At 35.0% G+C, this 18,198-nt stretch overlaps 1 protein-coding gene across 1 annotated transcript in view; it reads left to right on the top strand.

The window, feature by feature from the left end:
- The window catches only part of LOC150099235 (protein FAM13A-like), a 267,122-nt gene that overhangs the window by 62,915 nt on the left and 186,009 nt on the right, over positions 1-18,198 (top strand). Inside the window, exons 5-6 of the mRNA XM_090404288.1 lie at positions 572-746; positions 17,012-17,154. Coding sequence (XP_090260414.1) covers positions 572-746; positions 17,012-17,154 — 318 coding nt within the window. The remainder of the gene's footprint in view (positions 1-571; positions 747-17,011; positions 17,155-18,198) is intronic.

Below are 18,198 nucleotides of genomic sequence, written 5' to 3'. Positions count from 1 at the left end.
GAATTGAACACTGCAAGTACCTCATTAAAACCGCTCATAAGGACTCAAACTTCCTTGAAATGATCGTTACTGGTTTCGAAACATGGTGTTTTGAGTATGAGCCTGAAACAGAATGCCAGAGTGCTGAGTGGAGACGACCAGAAGAGGGACATCCGAAAAAAAGTCGCTTGGAGAAGTCGAAAGTAAAGACAATGCCGATTTGTTTCTACGATTCCAAGGGCATTATCCACAAAGAATTCGTTCCACCTGGCCAAACGGTCAATGGTGAATTTTATCTCGAAGTTTTGAAGCGATTGATAGCAAGAATTTGTCATGTGTGGCATGAATATCGTGTTCGTCAAAAAAACAGTCACTTTTGGCACTATATCTCAGATTCTAATGAAACAAATGTCATAAACAGTTGACACACCGTTAATGAAGGTTGCCACTTTCGACAGCAAAAAGATACAACAGATGGTGCCACTAGTTTCTTCTATTTTCGAAAAATTCGGTTTCTTTTTGAACAGAGGGTGTATATTTAAATAAAGCAGCAGAATTGAATGTATTGAAAGCCTTTTTGATTTTTTTGCAGATTGTCTGAAGAATCCTCAGATCCTTTACAGTATTCATTAACAAAGAAAATTGTGAAAAGTTTTGTAATTGATTATGATACAGTATTTGAAGATGTAGATTTAAATTATACGGATTACTTAGATAATGTATCTGATGGTGATCATCCATTTATGCTTAAAATTGTCAACCCTGAGGTAGGGATTGTCTTTCATGATTATATGCATTTCTATAATTCTTATTATTGCCACATTGTTTATAACTGCCTTATAGATTTTTTTTTTAAATCAATTTAAGTATTTAGGCTCAAGTTCATTATTATCTTCTTCAAACCTCCATGTAGTCACTCATTGTGGGAGGTTTTCCCTATCAAACGTACACAGCTCATCAAATCATGCCCAAATACATTCACATTTTCTGCAAACACCACAATCTCTGGCATGCATTCCTATTATTCATTGCTCTCTCCACACCAGAACCTCCATAGGTTAGTTTTTCGACAATGCCCCTTCTTTGGAAAGCCCCTGGGTTTGAATCTCAAGATTTGCAAGAGATAGAAAAATTGAGGTCACAACATGCTAATATGTCATCATAGTGCCTGTAAGATTTAAAGGAAGATTTTTATAGTTCATTTTTTTTTTTGGAAATAAGTGGTAGGACATTCCTCCATCCCTAATATTGGGGAGGGAATGTCTCAAAACTTATTTCAATACATTATATTGAAATAAATATTAGGACATCCTTCTCCTATTTTAAGAAGTACAAAATTCTGAAAGCATTTTCTGTGGATCATTTTCAGCACTGAAATGAAATGAAATGAAGTCAAAATAATAAATTAATTTTTAAATCAATCACATACATAAAATATTTCAGAACTCAAAGCACAGGAATGCTGTTTGTGTGTGGACAATGGTTAAGAGAAACTCTTTTAATATGTATACATGCGTGTGGACATGTGTATATATACACACAAACAGAGAAAGAGTGAATCCTCTGTTTATGCAATATATGCATTCCTGATACCCTTCTTTGAGTGCCATCTCCTGTAGGAGGTCAGAGACCACCTTGGCAAATTTTGAGTGATCCTCAGACACTCTGAACAGTCCCTCAGAGCTCATGCCAGTCCACTGTCTGTCTGTCAGCCAAGATTTTCTTTGTCTTCCTTGTCCCTTCTTCCGTTTATCTTCCCTTTTATAATTAATTGAAGAAGTATCTTATATTTTTCATTACAAAGTAGGTGACCAAGATATACAGTTTTCTTTTTATGGTATCTAAAAGTTCACGTGATTTTTTCATTTGTTCCAGTACTTCTTGATTGAACATTTTTGCTGTCCTTGGGGCCTTTAACCACATCTTAAAGGCTTCAAATTTTTTTATCGATGTTGTCTTCAAGGTCCAAGATTTTGCATCATACAGCAGTGCAGACCACACATAGTATTGCATGGTTAAATGTGAAGTTCTACATTTAAATTACGGTTACAGTGTTGATTTCATCAGGAGAAAATTTTTTTCTTGCCATTTCAATTCTAATTTTTATTTCCATTTCTGGATTGCATTCTTCATTTAACTAGCATCTGAGATATTTAAAGTTTGTCACTCTTTCTGTTTGTTTCCCATTTAAAGAAAGTGCTGAATTGAGAATTGGCTTCTTGCTTATGACCATGAATTTAGTTTTGGTGATATTTATTCTTAATCTCATTTTATCATTCTCTTTGTTCACTAGTTTGTGAAGATTTTGAAGATCCTGAATATTGTCAGCCAGGAGAGCTATGTCCTCAGCATATTGGATGTTATTGATGATTTCACCATTTACATTAATCTCTTCCTTTTAAGATTTTTTGAAATATGGCTTCTGAGTATATGTTAAAAGAGAGAGGCGACAGCACACATGTTGCCTTACTCTTCATTTGATAATGGAGTCTGTAATAATGTCATCAACTTGAACAGATGCCTGAATTTTGATGATCCTGATGTCTTTACCATCTAATGCAATTCTTTTTATGTTGAACTTTGTCAAATGCTTTCTCAAAGAAGCAAATGAATACTTCTTTGTTTTGGTCACATTTTTGGAATAAGATTTGAGAATAGAAAAGAGCCTCTCTCATTCCCAAACCACATCTAAAGCGAATTGGGTATCACCGATGGTGTATTCATATTTTCTGTATATTCATTTTTGAATTATTTTCAGAAACATTTTTGAGAACACGACTCATTAGACTGATGATTCTATAATCATTACAAGTTTTTTCCTTGTTTGGTTTTTTTAGGTAGCATGATGGTGAACTGTAACTATTCTTCAGGGGTTATGCCTGTATCATAGATCTTATTAAATAGCTTTACAAATATAGTAATGTTGTCACCTTCTAATAACTTTACTATTTCTGCAGGTATTCTATCATTGCCTAAGGCCTTACCATTTTTAGCTGAGTTCAGTGCATATTCTACCTCTGGATGCATGGACCTTTCATCTGTTCATAAGTATTTTCTGGGTTTTGTCTGTTATCAGTAAAGAGTTCTTCTACATATTTCATCCATTCTTGTATTTTATCATCCTTTTCGGATATTATATCTCCCTTTTTGTTTCGAAGGAGACATAGTTTTTTCTTAAATATACCTGAGATCTGTTTAGATTATATTTGGTCATTCAAACATATAATTAAAATGAAATTTATATTGATCTTTAATTTACCATGATTTATAAACATCTAATACCAACAAGTTTCACCGACGAGGCTGTCCGGCTTCTTTAGGACTTATAACGGTAAGAGAAAAAAACTGAAAATGGCTAGTACAGAGAAAATGGATTAACACTATCGTATAAATTAAACATTAAAACAGAACACATAACATTACACACACGGAGCATGTTGTGTTAGTTACTGTTATGAGACCACGTTCTTTAGTTTTGAGCGAAATTAAATTCTGGCAGACTGAGTGATCTTATTAAGGTTTTCTGTATGTCGGAGGACTACAATTGCTTTGAAATTTCTACAACAGAAATCTTCTTCTAGGTAAGGCATGGAGCTGCTATTCCAATCAATGGTATGGTGTGGTTAGTAATCGCGAAATGATGGGCTAGACCTGAGTTGTCTGTTCTATTGTTATTAACATCTCCTATATGTTCTTTTCTTCGGATTTCGAGCCTTCTCGACATCTGTCCTATATAGTTTACACCACAAGCACATGCGATGTTGTACTCTCCAGCGTGTTTGAAAAAAGGATTAATGTCATTTGGCGATCTCAAAACGTGATGGACAGTTTTGACCAATTTGAACGCAACTCTGATGTTGAAAGATTTAAAAAGTTTTGCGATCTTCTCAGACACTGTACCTGCATAAGGAATAACTGTGGATGAACTGTATTGAGTGATGGTAGGTTGTTGTTGTTGTGGGGGTTTCTATGAACAATCTTGTTGATTAGATTCTTTGGATAGCCATTTTTTATTAATGTCTCTGATATATGAGTAATTTCATCATAGAGTTCTTTTTCTTCTGAGATGATGTTTGTAGCTCTATTTTTGACATATGTATTATGCTGAGCTTCTGGGAACTATGGTGAGTTGACATATGGAAAACCTTAATAAGATCACTCATATTAAGCACTTTACTGAAAAATTTAAAAACATCTCGATCTTAGAGACAGACATTCTCGCTAGCTTGGACGTGGTATTTTTATTTACCAACATCCCAGTAGAAGTTATTAGTATCCTATACAATCTCTTCCCTGAAGATATGGCTCACCTTTTTCATCTCACTGCCTTAAATCTAATTATTTCAAATGGAATGAAATGATATATGAGCAACTAAATGGCTTAACTATGGGCAGTCCCCTTTTGCTGTCCTGTGAAGATCTGTTCATGGAAAAGCTAGAAACAGACATCCTCTCAAAATTAGACCCAAAACCTTTAGTGTGATGGAGATATGTAGAAGATGTCTTCATAATTTGGAGGGACACAAAAATAGCTCTTTCGGACTTTTTAACCAAAATTAATTCTTTTCATCAAAAAATACAATTCACTTTGGAACTGGAAAAAGATAATAGACTACCATTTTTGGATACCCTAATCAAGAAACTAGCAGATGGACGTATCAAACTAACAGTCTACTGCAAACTAACACACATTGGACGCTACCTTCTTTTCAAGTCAACTCTCCATATTTCCCAGAAGCTCAGCATAATACATATGCTCAAAAATAGAGCTACGAACATCATCTCAGAAGAAAGAGATCTCTATGATGAAATTACTCATATATCAGAGACGTTAATAAAAAATGGCTATCCAAAGAATGATCAACAAGATTGTTCATAGAAATCCCCCACAACAACTATACCTTCACTCAGTAGAGTGAAGGTAGTTGTCCATAGTTATTCCTTATGTAGGTACAGTGACCGAGAAGCTCGCAAAACTTTTTAAACCTTTAAACATCAGAGTTGCATTCAAACTGGTGAAGACTGTTAGTCACATTTTAAACAACTCTGGTCTAGCCCATCATTTTGCTATTAATAGCCATACCATTGATTGGGATAGCATCTCCATGCCTTACCTAGAAAAAGATTTCCATTGTAGAAATTTCAAAGAAGCCATTGTATTCCTTCGTTCTGGAGAAAATCTTAACAGAAACCAGGGAATGATAATAGCTGACATACGAAAACCTTAAGATCATTCAGTCTTCCAGAATTTAATTTTGCTCAAAACTACAGAACGTGGTCTCATAACAGTGACATAACAGCTCTCAACATGCTCCATGTGTGTGTAATGTTATACATTCTGTTTTAATGTTTAATTTATACAATAGTGTTACTCCTGTGAACAAGCTGGATTTAGAAAGAATTTCAATACTTTGGACCATATTCACACATTAAGACAGCTCATTGAAAAATCAATTGAATATAATAAACTCTTATGTCTGGCCTACTACAAAAAAGCATTTGATTCAGTTAAAACGTCTGCAACACTAAAAGCACTTGAAACCCAGGGAACTGAGAAACCATATATATTGAAACACTAAAACATATTTACAATAATGCAACTTCTGTAATTAAATTATATAAAAACAATGAAAAGTTCCCAATACAAAAAGGCATCCGGCAAGGCGACACCATATCTCCCAAATTATTTACAGCTGCGCTAGAGGAAGTCTTTAGAAACCTTGACTGGGAAACGAAAGGAATAAACATAAATGGAGAAATGCTGCATCATCTGAAATTTGCAGATGATATTGTCCTAATAGCAGATAATCTTGAAGATCTGGAAGAAAGGTTAAATCAGCTAAATGAAGCCTCCAGAGTAATTGAATTAAAAATAAATAGAGAAAAAACAAAAATAATGATGAATAAATATATTAACCATAGAACTGTCAAAGTTGAAAACCATGAAATAGAACAAGTTACTTATGTATATTTGAGCCAATTGTTATCCTTTGAGGAGTGTGAAAGATAAGAGATTGAGCGAAGAATTCACCTTGGATGGATGGCTTATGGGAAAATGAGAGACATATTCAGAAGTGATATCCCTATGAGTCTAAAAAGGAAAGCTTTCGACCAGTGCATACTTTCTGTCCTAACATATGGAGGAGAAACATGGACTTTAACAGAAGCCCTAAACAAAAAGCTGAGAACAACACAACATCGCATGGAAAGAAGTATGCTAAAAATAACGTTAAGAGATAGGAAGACAAATACCTGGATAAGATCTCAAACAGGTGTCATGGATATTGTAAAATACATTAAACAGGCTAAGTGGAGATGGGCTGGCCATATTGCCAGATGCAGTGACGGGAGATGGACTAGAAAAACAACAGAGTGGAGACCAATGGTTGGAGCAAGACAAAGAGGAAGACCGAGAAGAAGGTGGAGGAATGAACTGGAACAAATTGAAGGAGTGAGATGGATGGGAGAGGCAGAAAACAGTGATCTGGAAAACCATGGGGGAGACCTTCGTCCAGCAGTGGACAGAACCAAAAGGTTGAAGAAGTTACTCCATTTTCTCTGCACTAGCCATTTTGAGTTTTTTTTTCTTTTACCATTATAAGCCCTGAAGAAAGCGGACAGTGCCATCAGCAAAACTTGTTGGTATTAGATGTTTATAAATCATTGTCAATTAAAGATCAATATATATTTCATTTTAATTATACGTGAGGTCTCTTTCAGCTTTTTGTGTAGATTACAACTGTCATTCTTTTCATGTATAAATTCTATTTCTTTACATTTTTCACTGCTCTGGATTTCTTGTGCTGCTTTGATCTTGTATTTAATAATTTACTTAACCTTTGTATATTTTGTTAGACTATGATTTTTATATGATCTGCATTGATCCACAGATGGGATGCTTCATGCTTACTTGATGGAGTTACAGTAGAAGTGGAGGAAGCAAGGGATCTTTTGATGATTTTAAATAGAAATTTGAAGTTATGACAACATAGTGCAAAAGTTGTGAAGACATCTCAAAGAATTTATGCAGTATTGAGGCAGACATTAATTAACCACAAGGGATAAAAGGGTATTGGTGTCCTATTTGTAAAGCTTTGATCAGACCTCATCTAGATTTTGCTAAGATCTGGGATTTGATCTGGGTTACTGAGATTTGAAAGGGGATAAAGTAGCCTTGAAGAGGGTAGAGACAGATAACAAAATTGATATCAAAAACTGTAGGATGCTGATTATGAGGATAGACTGAGGGCATGCATATTGCAGAGTTTGGTGGATAGAAGACAAAAGGGTGTGTGTGTGGGGGGGGTATGATTGAGACATTTAAGCTGCTAAAAGATTGTTAACACTGAGAAGATTTTTCATATGGTAGCATAAGGAGAAATAAGTATAAGGGGCTATCTCTGGAAGTAGTGAAAAGGATAAGAAGTAAGTTTTTTACATGGAGAGTGGTAGGACCATAGACTGCATAGCCTGAGAGGGTGGTGATTATGCAGATAGTGGATGATTTTAAATAGTGTATGATAGACGACTTTGTGTTGACCTCCTGTGATGAGTTATGTAGAGAAGAAAAAGTTCTGTGCTTTGACATGAGAAAGACCGTTTCATGCTTATCTCAAGAAGAAACTTGATTACTAAAAGAAATAAATTTATGCTTATAAAATGAGTTCATGATTATTTCTGGAAATAATTAAAAGCTTCCAAAAGCAGTTATTTCTCTGGCTACTAATTTTTTTTTAAATAAAGCTTGTTTTCCATTATTTTTATGGGGAAGAAATTACAAATACAAAGAAGCATATGAACATAGATTTACTCCATCAAAAGCATTTTATTCTCTTCTCTCTATCTTCTCTAACCAGAGAATATGAACTTAGAGACATAATACCCATCTATTTAAAACACATTTAAAAAGAAATTATACGTGACTTTGTAAACAAGCTGAAAAACTTAAAATGTTGCACAGAATTCATGCTCTGTTCAGATTATATTATTCAGTTTGGTAGACTGATCTTGTATACAATAAAAAGTTGTTTGCATGAAACATTTCAGCAGTATTAGCTGAGGAGAAATATTTTTTGAATTTGTTTAATGATGCGAGTTAGTGAATGAGTATTTAGACCTCAAGATATCCATGAGATCAAAAGATTACATAGGAAATTAGAATCTATTAGTTGATCACATCAGTTAATTCTAGCTTCGTGACCATTTTTAGCTAGAGTTAACATTAATTTCAGGTGGATCTAATAGCTGTTATTATTGCATTGACTCTCACAACAGAGAACCTATAGAGATGAAAAAGAATATTTTGTTATTGTAGATAGATTAGCTATAGTGAATTTCTTATAGTATAGTTTTGAGCTAATGGGCTCTAGTTGACTTTCCAGTAATTTGTTATGGAAACTGAGCATTTGCAGTGCTTGCATCATCTTGTGACAACATTTCTTGTTCTAAAATGCTAGAAGAAAATTTTGACTTAGTTGATCTCTGGCACAATTAAATAGGCTTTTTTCCCTCCTGGAAACATTGGTTTTTAATACCACAACTCAGAAAACCACAGAACCTGTACTATTTCAGACAATAATGGGTTAAGATTTAGGACACAAGATGGTCACAGTTATCCACTATATTCTCATTACCATGTTTGATAGCTATGATTGCAGAACTCAGTTTTAGTTCTTAGGTCTAAAAGAATTTCGCTTTCTCCCTTTGGGGAATAAAAGATGTTACAAGTTCTTTTTGTACCAATATCTCCATTGAGTTTAGAGACATAGTGTAGAAGGCCCACACTAACCATTACTCACACGATACCTATCATATATCCTAAAACTCATTAACTGATATCCATGACCACCTTTGGTAAATCATTTCACTTATTTACCAACTCTCCAGACAAAAATCTAATCCTCACACTCTTGCTAACCATATTCTTATGACTTCTGGGGGATCCTTGTTCTCTCTCCTTGTCAGGTATTGAAAAATTACTTCTTCACTTGCCCTATAAAATCTTTTCATAACCTATGATTGGTGATTTGCTCTCTTTCAACCTTTCAACTAAATTTTCTAACGCAAATCTTCTCTCTCCTCATAAAGAACATAAGAGCATTCTATAGACCTGTCACCTATTAGCTTGCGTCTGGATTCTCTTCGCCATTTCTACATCTCAAGAAACCCTGGCAACTAGATCTGTGCCTGGTAGTCCAAATGTAGCTGTTAGTCTTATATAAAAAAAGATAACCTCATTCCCATTATCAGTCTCTCTTTTGCCATCAGAGTGATCTTTTAAGCTGTTTTGTCCAGTTTTCCCTAAATCATTGCTTTCATCAATTTCATATAATTCAGTTCCATCAATGTAATACTTAACTTACTTAACTTAACTTTTCATCCCAAAGTGAATAATTTTATACTTTGCCATAATAAACTTGTAGCCATTATCATTTTCCCATATTGTCAGTCTGTTTAAATCATCCTACAGGATTTCTACACCACCTTTATTTATTATTTTATCATCATAAACAACATATCAGCTTTGTATCAGTTTTGTATTATGATGATACAAAACATATCAATTTTGTATCATCATAAACAACTAGATATTTCTATCAAATCATTCCTGTGGTCTAAGTAATATATTATTACTTAGACCACAGCTCTTCAAATTGAAGAGCTGTGGTCTAAGTACTGAGTTTTGTGGCACACTTCTGTCATCTGCTTTCTCTTAGATCCTTCTAGTATATATTACTCATTGATATCTGTCCATCAGCCACCCTCTTATGTGTCACCTTCTTTAGCCAATCCTATTTTCTTTAGTTTACAAAGAGTTTATACTCTTATGTAAATTGAAGAAACCCCTCCTTCATAGCTTTGTGAAGGGGTAGGTCTTGCCTCAGCAATTTACTCACCTTCTATAGTCAAGTGATAAATAAATAAATTCTGTGTGATGATACAGCGCTCACCCTTTTTTACAGGAGTTCACAGTACCATCTAGTCCCACCAAATTTTTTTTTTATCCGGGCTCCGGAACTGGCATAGGCTGACAAATCAGACCTATGGCTGGGTCAGTATTCCTGACTGTAATCTGTGTGTCCTTGGACCAGTTTGCCTGCTTGCAGGATGAAAAATACCAGATAAACTGGCGGAAAAAAACCTGCTGTCCACGCCCAAGACCGGCTAACTTGGCTATGGCTGAGGAAGATCCTTGAGCTCCTCACGTCGCTGACGGGAATCGAACCTAGAATACTCCTTCCCTAGGCATATGGCTGCGAAGCCCAAAGCCACTAGGCTAACCGCGTGGACTAGTCAAGTGATAGTGTCCATTAAAGGAAAAATGGCTAATCCATCACTTGATTATAGAAAGTGAGTAAATTTGTTAAGGTAAGACTCGCCCTTTACAAATCTGTGCTGCTTCATCCCAACCTTTATTTTACACTATCAGTTGGTTATAGAAATCAGGTAAATTGCTAAGGCAAGACTCACCCTTCACAAAGCCATGGTAATTATCCCTTGGTATTTGTATAAGTTTTATTTCTTTCCTCATCCCATCTGTGTCTATATTTGAAGTCCTGATAATAATTACTCATACAGCAATCATTTGAGTTAATTTGATGATGCTGTCTACATCTTCCTTTGTGCTCCCTGCACTAGAGCAGCAATAGAGTATAAGCCAAGCATCCTGTCAGAGCTGAGATACTGTCTTGCACTGTTGAGCTCTTATCTCCCATAAGATAGCCTGAAATTATAAAATATATATGCACGTTTACACAAGAATATTATTTAATTTGCCAAATATTTCAGTCTGAATATTACAGACCATCTTCACTAGCTTCATAGGAATAGTTTTAAAAAACAAGATGGAAACGAACAATTGATCATTCACAAATAGAACGAGCCATGTGATGTCATATCGCTAAGTATTAAAAGAGTAAACAATTTTTTATCAGAGTCGTGATTAAATTAAAGATATTAATTCAGAAATTCATGTAATAATCTTAAATAACATTAGACCAATATAAAAAAAAAATTAATGTGTTATTCTGATTAAACTTTCCCAAATTTTTGATACAGATATACAGTCATTATTATTCAAGTTAGGCCTCCACACTTTAAATAAACGTTCAAATTTATAGCGACATCTGTGTAGGAGGAGAGTCTTGGACCAAAGGATGTTGTGGCTTGTTTCTATTCCGTGCTGAGCTAATCCAGATTTCTCGGGTTTGTTGTGTTGAATGGATGATTGATGCTCTTGAATTCTTTTTTCTATAGAGCATCCAGTTTGTCCAAAGTAGGAAAGATTACAGTTACATGGAACTTGATACACACCAGATAGAGACATAGTCGAGCGATTATCTTTAGAAGAAGGAAAATGGGTGGATAATTTGTTAATAGGTGTATAAGTGGCTGTGATTATTCTTATTATTACCCCAAGACCTCATGGAGTCAAAGACTCATCTTGGAGGTCCTTTTATCACACACATCTCATCATACCGTGTCTTAACACACTCAAACTCCTTGCAGACACCACACTCTCAGGCAAGGCATTCCAATCATTCACAACTCTGCACGAAAAAAACCTGCCTCTCACTCCCCTACTCACATCCTCTTTATACAGTTCCCAGGGATGACCTCTGGTTCTCCCCTGATCTCCCACTATTCTCTGTAGAACTTCTCCACCATTGATCTTATAACAACCCCTTACCAACTTGTAGGTCTCTATCATATCTCCCCCCTCTTCCTCCTCTCTACCAGACTCTGCAAATTACATTTTCTCAATCTTTCCTCATACTCAACATTCCAGAGGTCAGAAACTACCTTAGTCAGTCTCCTTTGGACCCTTTCCAACATCTCTTCATCCTTCTGAAAACCCAGTGACCAAAGCTAGGCACAATAGTCCATGTGTGGCCTAATCAAAGCCTTATACAACGGAACAAGAATCTTCCTACTTCTAAACGTCAGTGTCCTCTGCATCCTCATTCCCAGAAGCCTTTGTGTTGTCTTCACAATTTTGGCGATGTGTCCCCTAAATTTTAGATCCTTATCTGCTATCACCCCCAGATCTCTTATTTCCTCTACCTCCAACAATATATTCTCACCAAGCATAAATTCTGCATCCCATCTTTGTTTTCCAAATTTTGAAACCTTACATTTTGCAACATTGAACTCACATCCCCATTTGGCTATTAAATCATATTTCTTCAGAATTCTTGAAATTGGTTCTGAAATCCTGGAAATGTAAGGAATTGGAACTCTACGTATTGAATCTTTGCTGTTTTGTGTTGGATTGTGAGAATCGAAAAGATGTGTACTCTTTTCGGAGAAGCCATTTAGTTTCATGTGATGTTTGATAGTCGAAAGTTCTTTCTGTAAATAAATGAGAAGTTGAACAATTTGTTTTGGCTCGTCGGATTAAACATTTTATGATTCCTGTTTTTTGACAAGGATGATGGGCAGATTCTTTGAGAATATGATTTAACAGCCACTTATATACACCTATTAACAAATTATCCACCCATTTTCCTTCTTCTACAGATAAATGCTCAACTATCTCTCTACCTGGTGTGTATCAAGTTCCATGTAATTGTAATCTTTCCTACTTTGGACAAACTGGATGCTCTATAGAAAAAAGAATTCAAGAGCATCAATCATCCATACAACACAACAAACCAGAGAAATCTGGATTAGCTCAGCACGTAATAGAAACAAGCCACAACATCCTTTGGTCCAAGACTCTCTTCCTACACAGATGTCACTATAAATTTGAACGTTTATTTAAAGAAAGTGTGGAAGCCTTACTTCAGCATCCTAACTTGAATCATAATCACTATATATCTGTATCAAAAATTTGGGAAAGTTTAATCAGGATAACACATTAATTTTTTATTTTATTTTATATTAGTGTAATGTTATTTAAGATTATTGCATGAATTTCTGAATTAATATCTTTAATTTAATCATGACTCAGATAAAAAAAATGTTTACTCTTTTAATACTTAGCGATATGACATCACACGGCTCATTCTATTTGTGAATCATCAGTTGTTCGTATTCCACCTTGTTTTTTAAAACTATTCCTATGTAGCCACTGAAGATGGTATGTAATATTCAGACTGAAATATTTGGCAAATTAAATAATATTCTTGTGTAAACGTGTGTATATTTTATAATCCTAATGTCACAATTATCTTTAAAGAATCAAATAGCCTGAGATGTTAAAATGAGCTTGTGACCTTCTTACTATTTTCTTTAGATGAAAATTATAACAAATATTTAGATTAAACAACAAAAATAAGTTTGGATAACCCGGGTTAATATTAATAATAATATATATATATATATATATATATATATATAAATGTATACATATATTATTTTCAATTAATGCACATTTTTGTGGGGGGGGGGAAGGGGAGAAAGGGTATACTTATGTGGCAACTGGGGCAGGGTTAATGGGGGTGTGGAACCGTTTCGGTCGTGTGACCATCCTCGGACACTCATTTCCAACAAAGTTCCGAGGATGGTCACACGACCGAAACGGTTCCACACCCCCATTAACCCTGCCCCAGTTGCCACATAAGTATACTCTTCCTCCCCTTCCCCCCCCACAAAAAATGCGCCTTAATTCAAAATAATGTGTGTGTGTGTGTGTATATTATTATTAACCCGGGTTATCCAAACTTATTTTCCCGCGTCAAAACACACCCCCATGCTCCCCCCCCGTTTGTAAACAACCTTCAGCGAGATCATGGAAGTGGAAGACATCGTAGAATCAAAACAGGTATGTACCAAAATTTTTCCACCTCTTTTATTCTACCTTAATTGCCTTCTATACTGACCAATAATGCCCTAAATATATATACCCCTCTTGAGTATTGATAGCCAATGTATTTAAATAAGGGACACTCCTAAACAAAAACAGGCTATAATAGCCGTAATTATAATAATAGTGTTTAAGAGGAGTAACATGGGAAATTTTCCCAGAGACTATACTTAATTAAAACAATTATTTTTGATATTTATGAGAAAATGAGAGAGAGAGAGAATCATTCCAAATCAGGTTAGGCCAATATAAAAGGTATTCACAGCTTTATTTGAAAAGATGTTCAAACTGCTTTTATGCAGAAGAGCTTCATCTCAAAGGATACTGTGTTTAATATCAATATATGCTGTGTCGGACTGGACTTTGAGGTTTCAGTATTCAGTGTTGTACTGATGTTCATTAATTCTTTTTTCCACAGAGCAGCCTGTCTGCTCAGAGTATATCATATTACATTCACCAGGGATCTGTTAAACACCAACAAAAGATAGAAGCAATAGTTTGCCTTTTGTAGATGGCAATGATGAGAAATTTTGTTGATAGGAACATATGTGGAATTAAGGTGAAACTTCTTCAAAATTCTACCAATAGGCTCAGAGATGCCAGAAATATGAGATTGAACCCTGCAGTCTAGCGAAGAATCCTTAAGTGTTGGAACACATGAGTCAGTTATCAGTTGGATTTGATGAGGGTTGTAATCATTTAATTCCATTAAAATTTTGATAGTGAGAAGTTCTTGTTGTAAGCCTGAAAGAGAGGAGCAAACATTATGTGTTCTTTTAATTAATGACTCGACAACACTAGTTTTGGGGATGTATGATGAGCAGACTTTTGATGTTATATATCTGCCATAAAGGTAGGTTTACAATAAACAATCCTCATCTTTTCCATAGAAATAGTTTTAAATATTAAACACATTTTCAAAGAGATTTGTGAAGCCCTTTTATACTGAACTAACCTGAATCTGAATGATTGGCTCTCTCTCTCTCTTTCCCCCCCTCTCCAAAAAAAAAGTTTGGGAGATTCTCATCTTATGTAAATATCAAAATAAATAAAAAAAATTTTTTAAATATTATTTCTCTAGCTTGCAGCAACCATTTTAATTGGTAAACCAATTGCTCCATTTACCTTGTATTCCTGTTCTTCAAATTATTTGTTGTTTCTGCACATTGATGTACTGTTAATTTTGGTATGAATTATCTGTGCTTTTCTTTAAAGTTAAGGTTTATTACTGTGATTACTATTGTCTAATCATTATGTCCCAATCATCTTTAAATATTTAGTTTTTAAGTCGTGGTTGTCTTTTATTGTTATTAGAATTAGTTGGAAACTCAGAAAAAGCAAGAAATAATGCAATCAGAAAAACATTTATTTGATTTTCCTAACGATTTATATATCATAAAACACTCTTCTGCTTTTGGATGTAAATTAACACAATTCAACAGGATAAGAGCAAACCACTTATTTTGACAACTAGGTTTCTTAGGAAATTTTTCTGATTATTATAATGCGAACTCAAGCATCAAACTATAGACCTATCTGTGTGTCAGGTGTTGTGGTTAAGTTGTTGGAGAAGCTTGTGAGAACTAGGATCCAGAGTTGGGTTGACAACAATGGTATAATCTTTGATGGACAGCATGGATTTGCTAAAGGGTGGTCGTGTTTTAGTAATCTACTTACTTATTACAATAAAGTGACTGCTTCCTTGGACAGAGGAGAAGGATACACAGTAATATACTTGGATTTCGCAAAAGCTTTTGATAGAGTACCTCATGATAAGTTGACAGTCAAACTAGAGCAGATGGGGTTGGATATTAGATTAGTGCATTGGATTGGAGACTGGCTATCTGATAGGTATCAACAAGTTGTGTATGGGGGTGCAATATCCAGGAAAAGGAAAGTCACTAGTGGAGTGCCTCAGGGATCTGTTTTAGGGCCATTACTATTTAACTTGTATATTAATGATATTGGCGAAGATTTGGATGGAGATATTCAGTTGTTTGCAGATGATGCAAAGTTGGGACGAACCATAAAGAGTAGTGAAGGTGTTGTGGCCTTGCGAGAAGACTTGAATAAATTGAGTGATTGGGCAAGCAAATGGGGATGTGAGTTCAATGTTGCAAAATGTAAGGTTTTAAAATTTGGAAAACAAAGATGGGATGCAGAATTTATGCTTGGTGAGAATATATTGTTGGAAGTAGAGGAAATAAGAGATCTGGGGGTGATAGTGGATAAGGATCTAAAATTTAGGGGACACATCGCCAAAGTTGTGAAGACAACACAAAGACTTCTGGGAATGATGCAGAGGACACTGACGTGTAGAAGTAGGGAGATTCTTGTTCCATTGTAGGCTTTGATTAGGCCACACATGGACTATTGTGCCCAGATTTGGTCACCTGGTTTTCAGAAGGATGAAGAGATGTTGGAAAGGGTCCAAAGGCGACTGACTAAGGTAGTTTCTGATCTTTGGAATGTCGAGTATGAGGAAAGATTGAAAAGATGTAATTTGCAGAGTCTAGTGGAGAGAAGGAAGAGGGGAGATATAATAGAGACCTACAAGTTGGTAAGGGGTTGTTATAAGATCAATGGTGGAGAAGTTCTACAGAGAATAGTGGGAGATCAGGGGAGAACCAGAGGTCATCTCTGGAAACTGTATAAAGAGGGTGTGAGTAGGGGAGTGAGAGGCAGGTTTTTTTCGTGCAGAGTTGTGAGTGATTGGAATGCCTTGCCTGAGAGTGTGGTGTCTGCAAGTAGTTTGAATGTGTTTAAGACGCAGTATGATGAGATGTGTGTGAGATAAAAGGACCTCCTAGATGAGTCTTTGACTCCATGAGGTCTTGTTTAATAATAATAATAATATGCTGTTGATTGCTTCAAATACAACAGGTTTAGATCTCTATGAGCATAGTAGTCTATAGAGCATGAGTTGGAAAGACAAAAGCTCGGTACATGGAATACTGATTGTATTAGACAGAAAAAAAAAAAATGAAGGTTATGGTTGCAATGAATGGTGATCAAGACTTCTGTGCTAGAAGAAGAAACAAGCATAAGCATGTTTTGTTATATATTATTGATATATTATGCAGGTCGTTGCTCTGCTTTCATACAAAGTTAATTGTTAAATCATTGTGTTTAAGAATACTTCCTTTTAATTTGAGTTGATTGTAGTAATTGACAAGAAAATATTTCTGTTGTGTTGTTTTACCGTATGCATTAATTATGCTGCAGGTGCATCTTATCCCATCATCAGTAATGCCAATTGTACCTATGGAACCACTCTCTGTTGTTATTCCAGCAGATGACAGGCCATTGCAGACTAATAATGGGGATTATGACATGAATGAAAGCACTTCTGTTTTAATGGTTGATAAGTAGGTGAAATATAATCATTTAAATATTAGATCACTTATTATTACTTTATTATTTAAATTCAACATGACAAATTTTGATATCCATCTGAGAAATTATAACTATCTTTATATTTGCATTTTTTTTTTTTTTTTTCAAATTTTAGAATTGTTACTATCTTTATAACTAAACTTAGCATCTTAATTAATACAGTGTAAAGTTTAAAAATGGGTCATTGATGTCCAGGTGAAGTTAACATTGCATTATCAGGTAGCAAGTTAGTTGAACCTAATCTACTACCTTTGACACTTTGTGGGTTGGAATTCCACTTTCACATGGATATTTTTTCATCTCATCTTTCCCTATGTGTTAGGTTTATGGCCTATCTCAGCCAAGTAACTTCGTCCATATAAACCTAATTAATGTCCTGATAAAATGGTTGGCATAGTCATCTATGCCGATCAAGCAGGCATTTGATCAATATAGATAAAACTGACTTTCTGACAAGACCATTGTTATTGTATATGCTACCCTTAAATTTAAAATTATAAAATTTTAAATTTAAATTAAAATATGTAAAATCTAAAAAATACAAACAAAAAAAACCTGCACTTTTTTTTTTATGGTGGAGATACAATTTTGCAGTTTTTGCCACCCTCCAAACTTTGCAGTTCCTAGGTATTTCTTTAGTTACTTAGTGGATTATGATGGCCCTGCCACCTCTGTATGAGACAGGCTACTTCACCTTCACTGCAGAGCTCTTATAAAGATTCCTTGTGTTCTGCATAAAGAATTTAAATCCATATTATAGTATTTAATTATAGTCATACCCTGACTTACGTGGTTTCTTATATGTACGTATTCCCGTCCCGCTTCACGCCTCACCACTAGTCATATCTTTCAGGTGCCGGCCGCATTTGCCAGTGTCGCACATGCTGTGAACAAGCACTGACGTGTTTTGTGCGGTCTCCATTCATACACGATTTTTATAGTCTACAAACTTTGCGATTGTTTAATGTTATGTTCTTGATAAAAATTTTATCACATAAAAAATAATAACGTCATCC

The sequence above is a fragment of the Typopeltis vanoorti genome, chromosome 14 (assembly GCF_054136105.1).
Source record: "Typopeltis vanoorti isolate ZY-2024b chromosome 14, IOZ_Tvanoo_1.0, whole genome shotgun sequence".
Lineage (NCBI taxonomy): Eukaryota > Metazoa > Arthropoda > Arachnida > Uropygi > Thelyphonidae > Typopeltis > Typopeltis vanoorti.
This window is presented reverse-complemented; position numbering and strand designations above follow the sequence as displayed.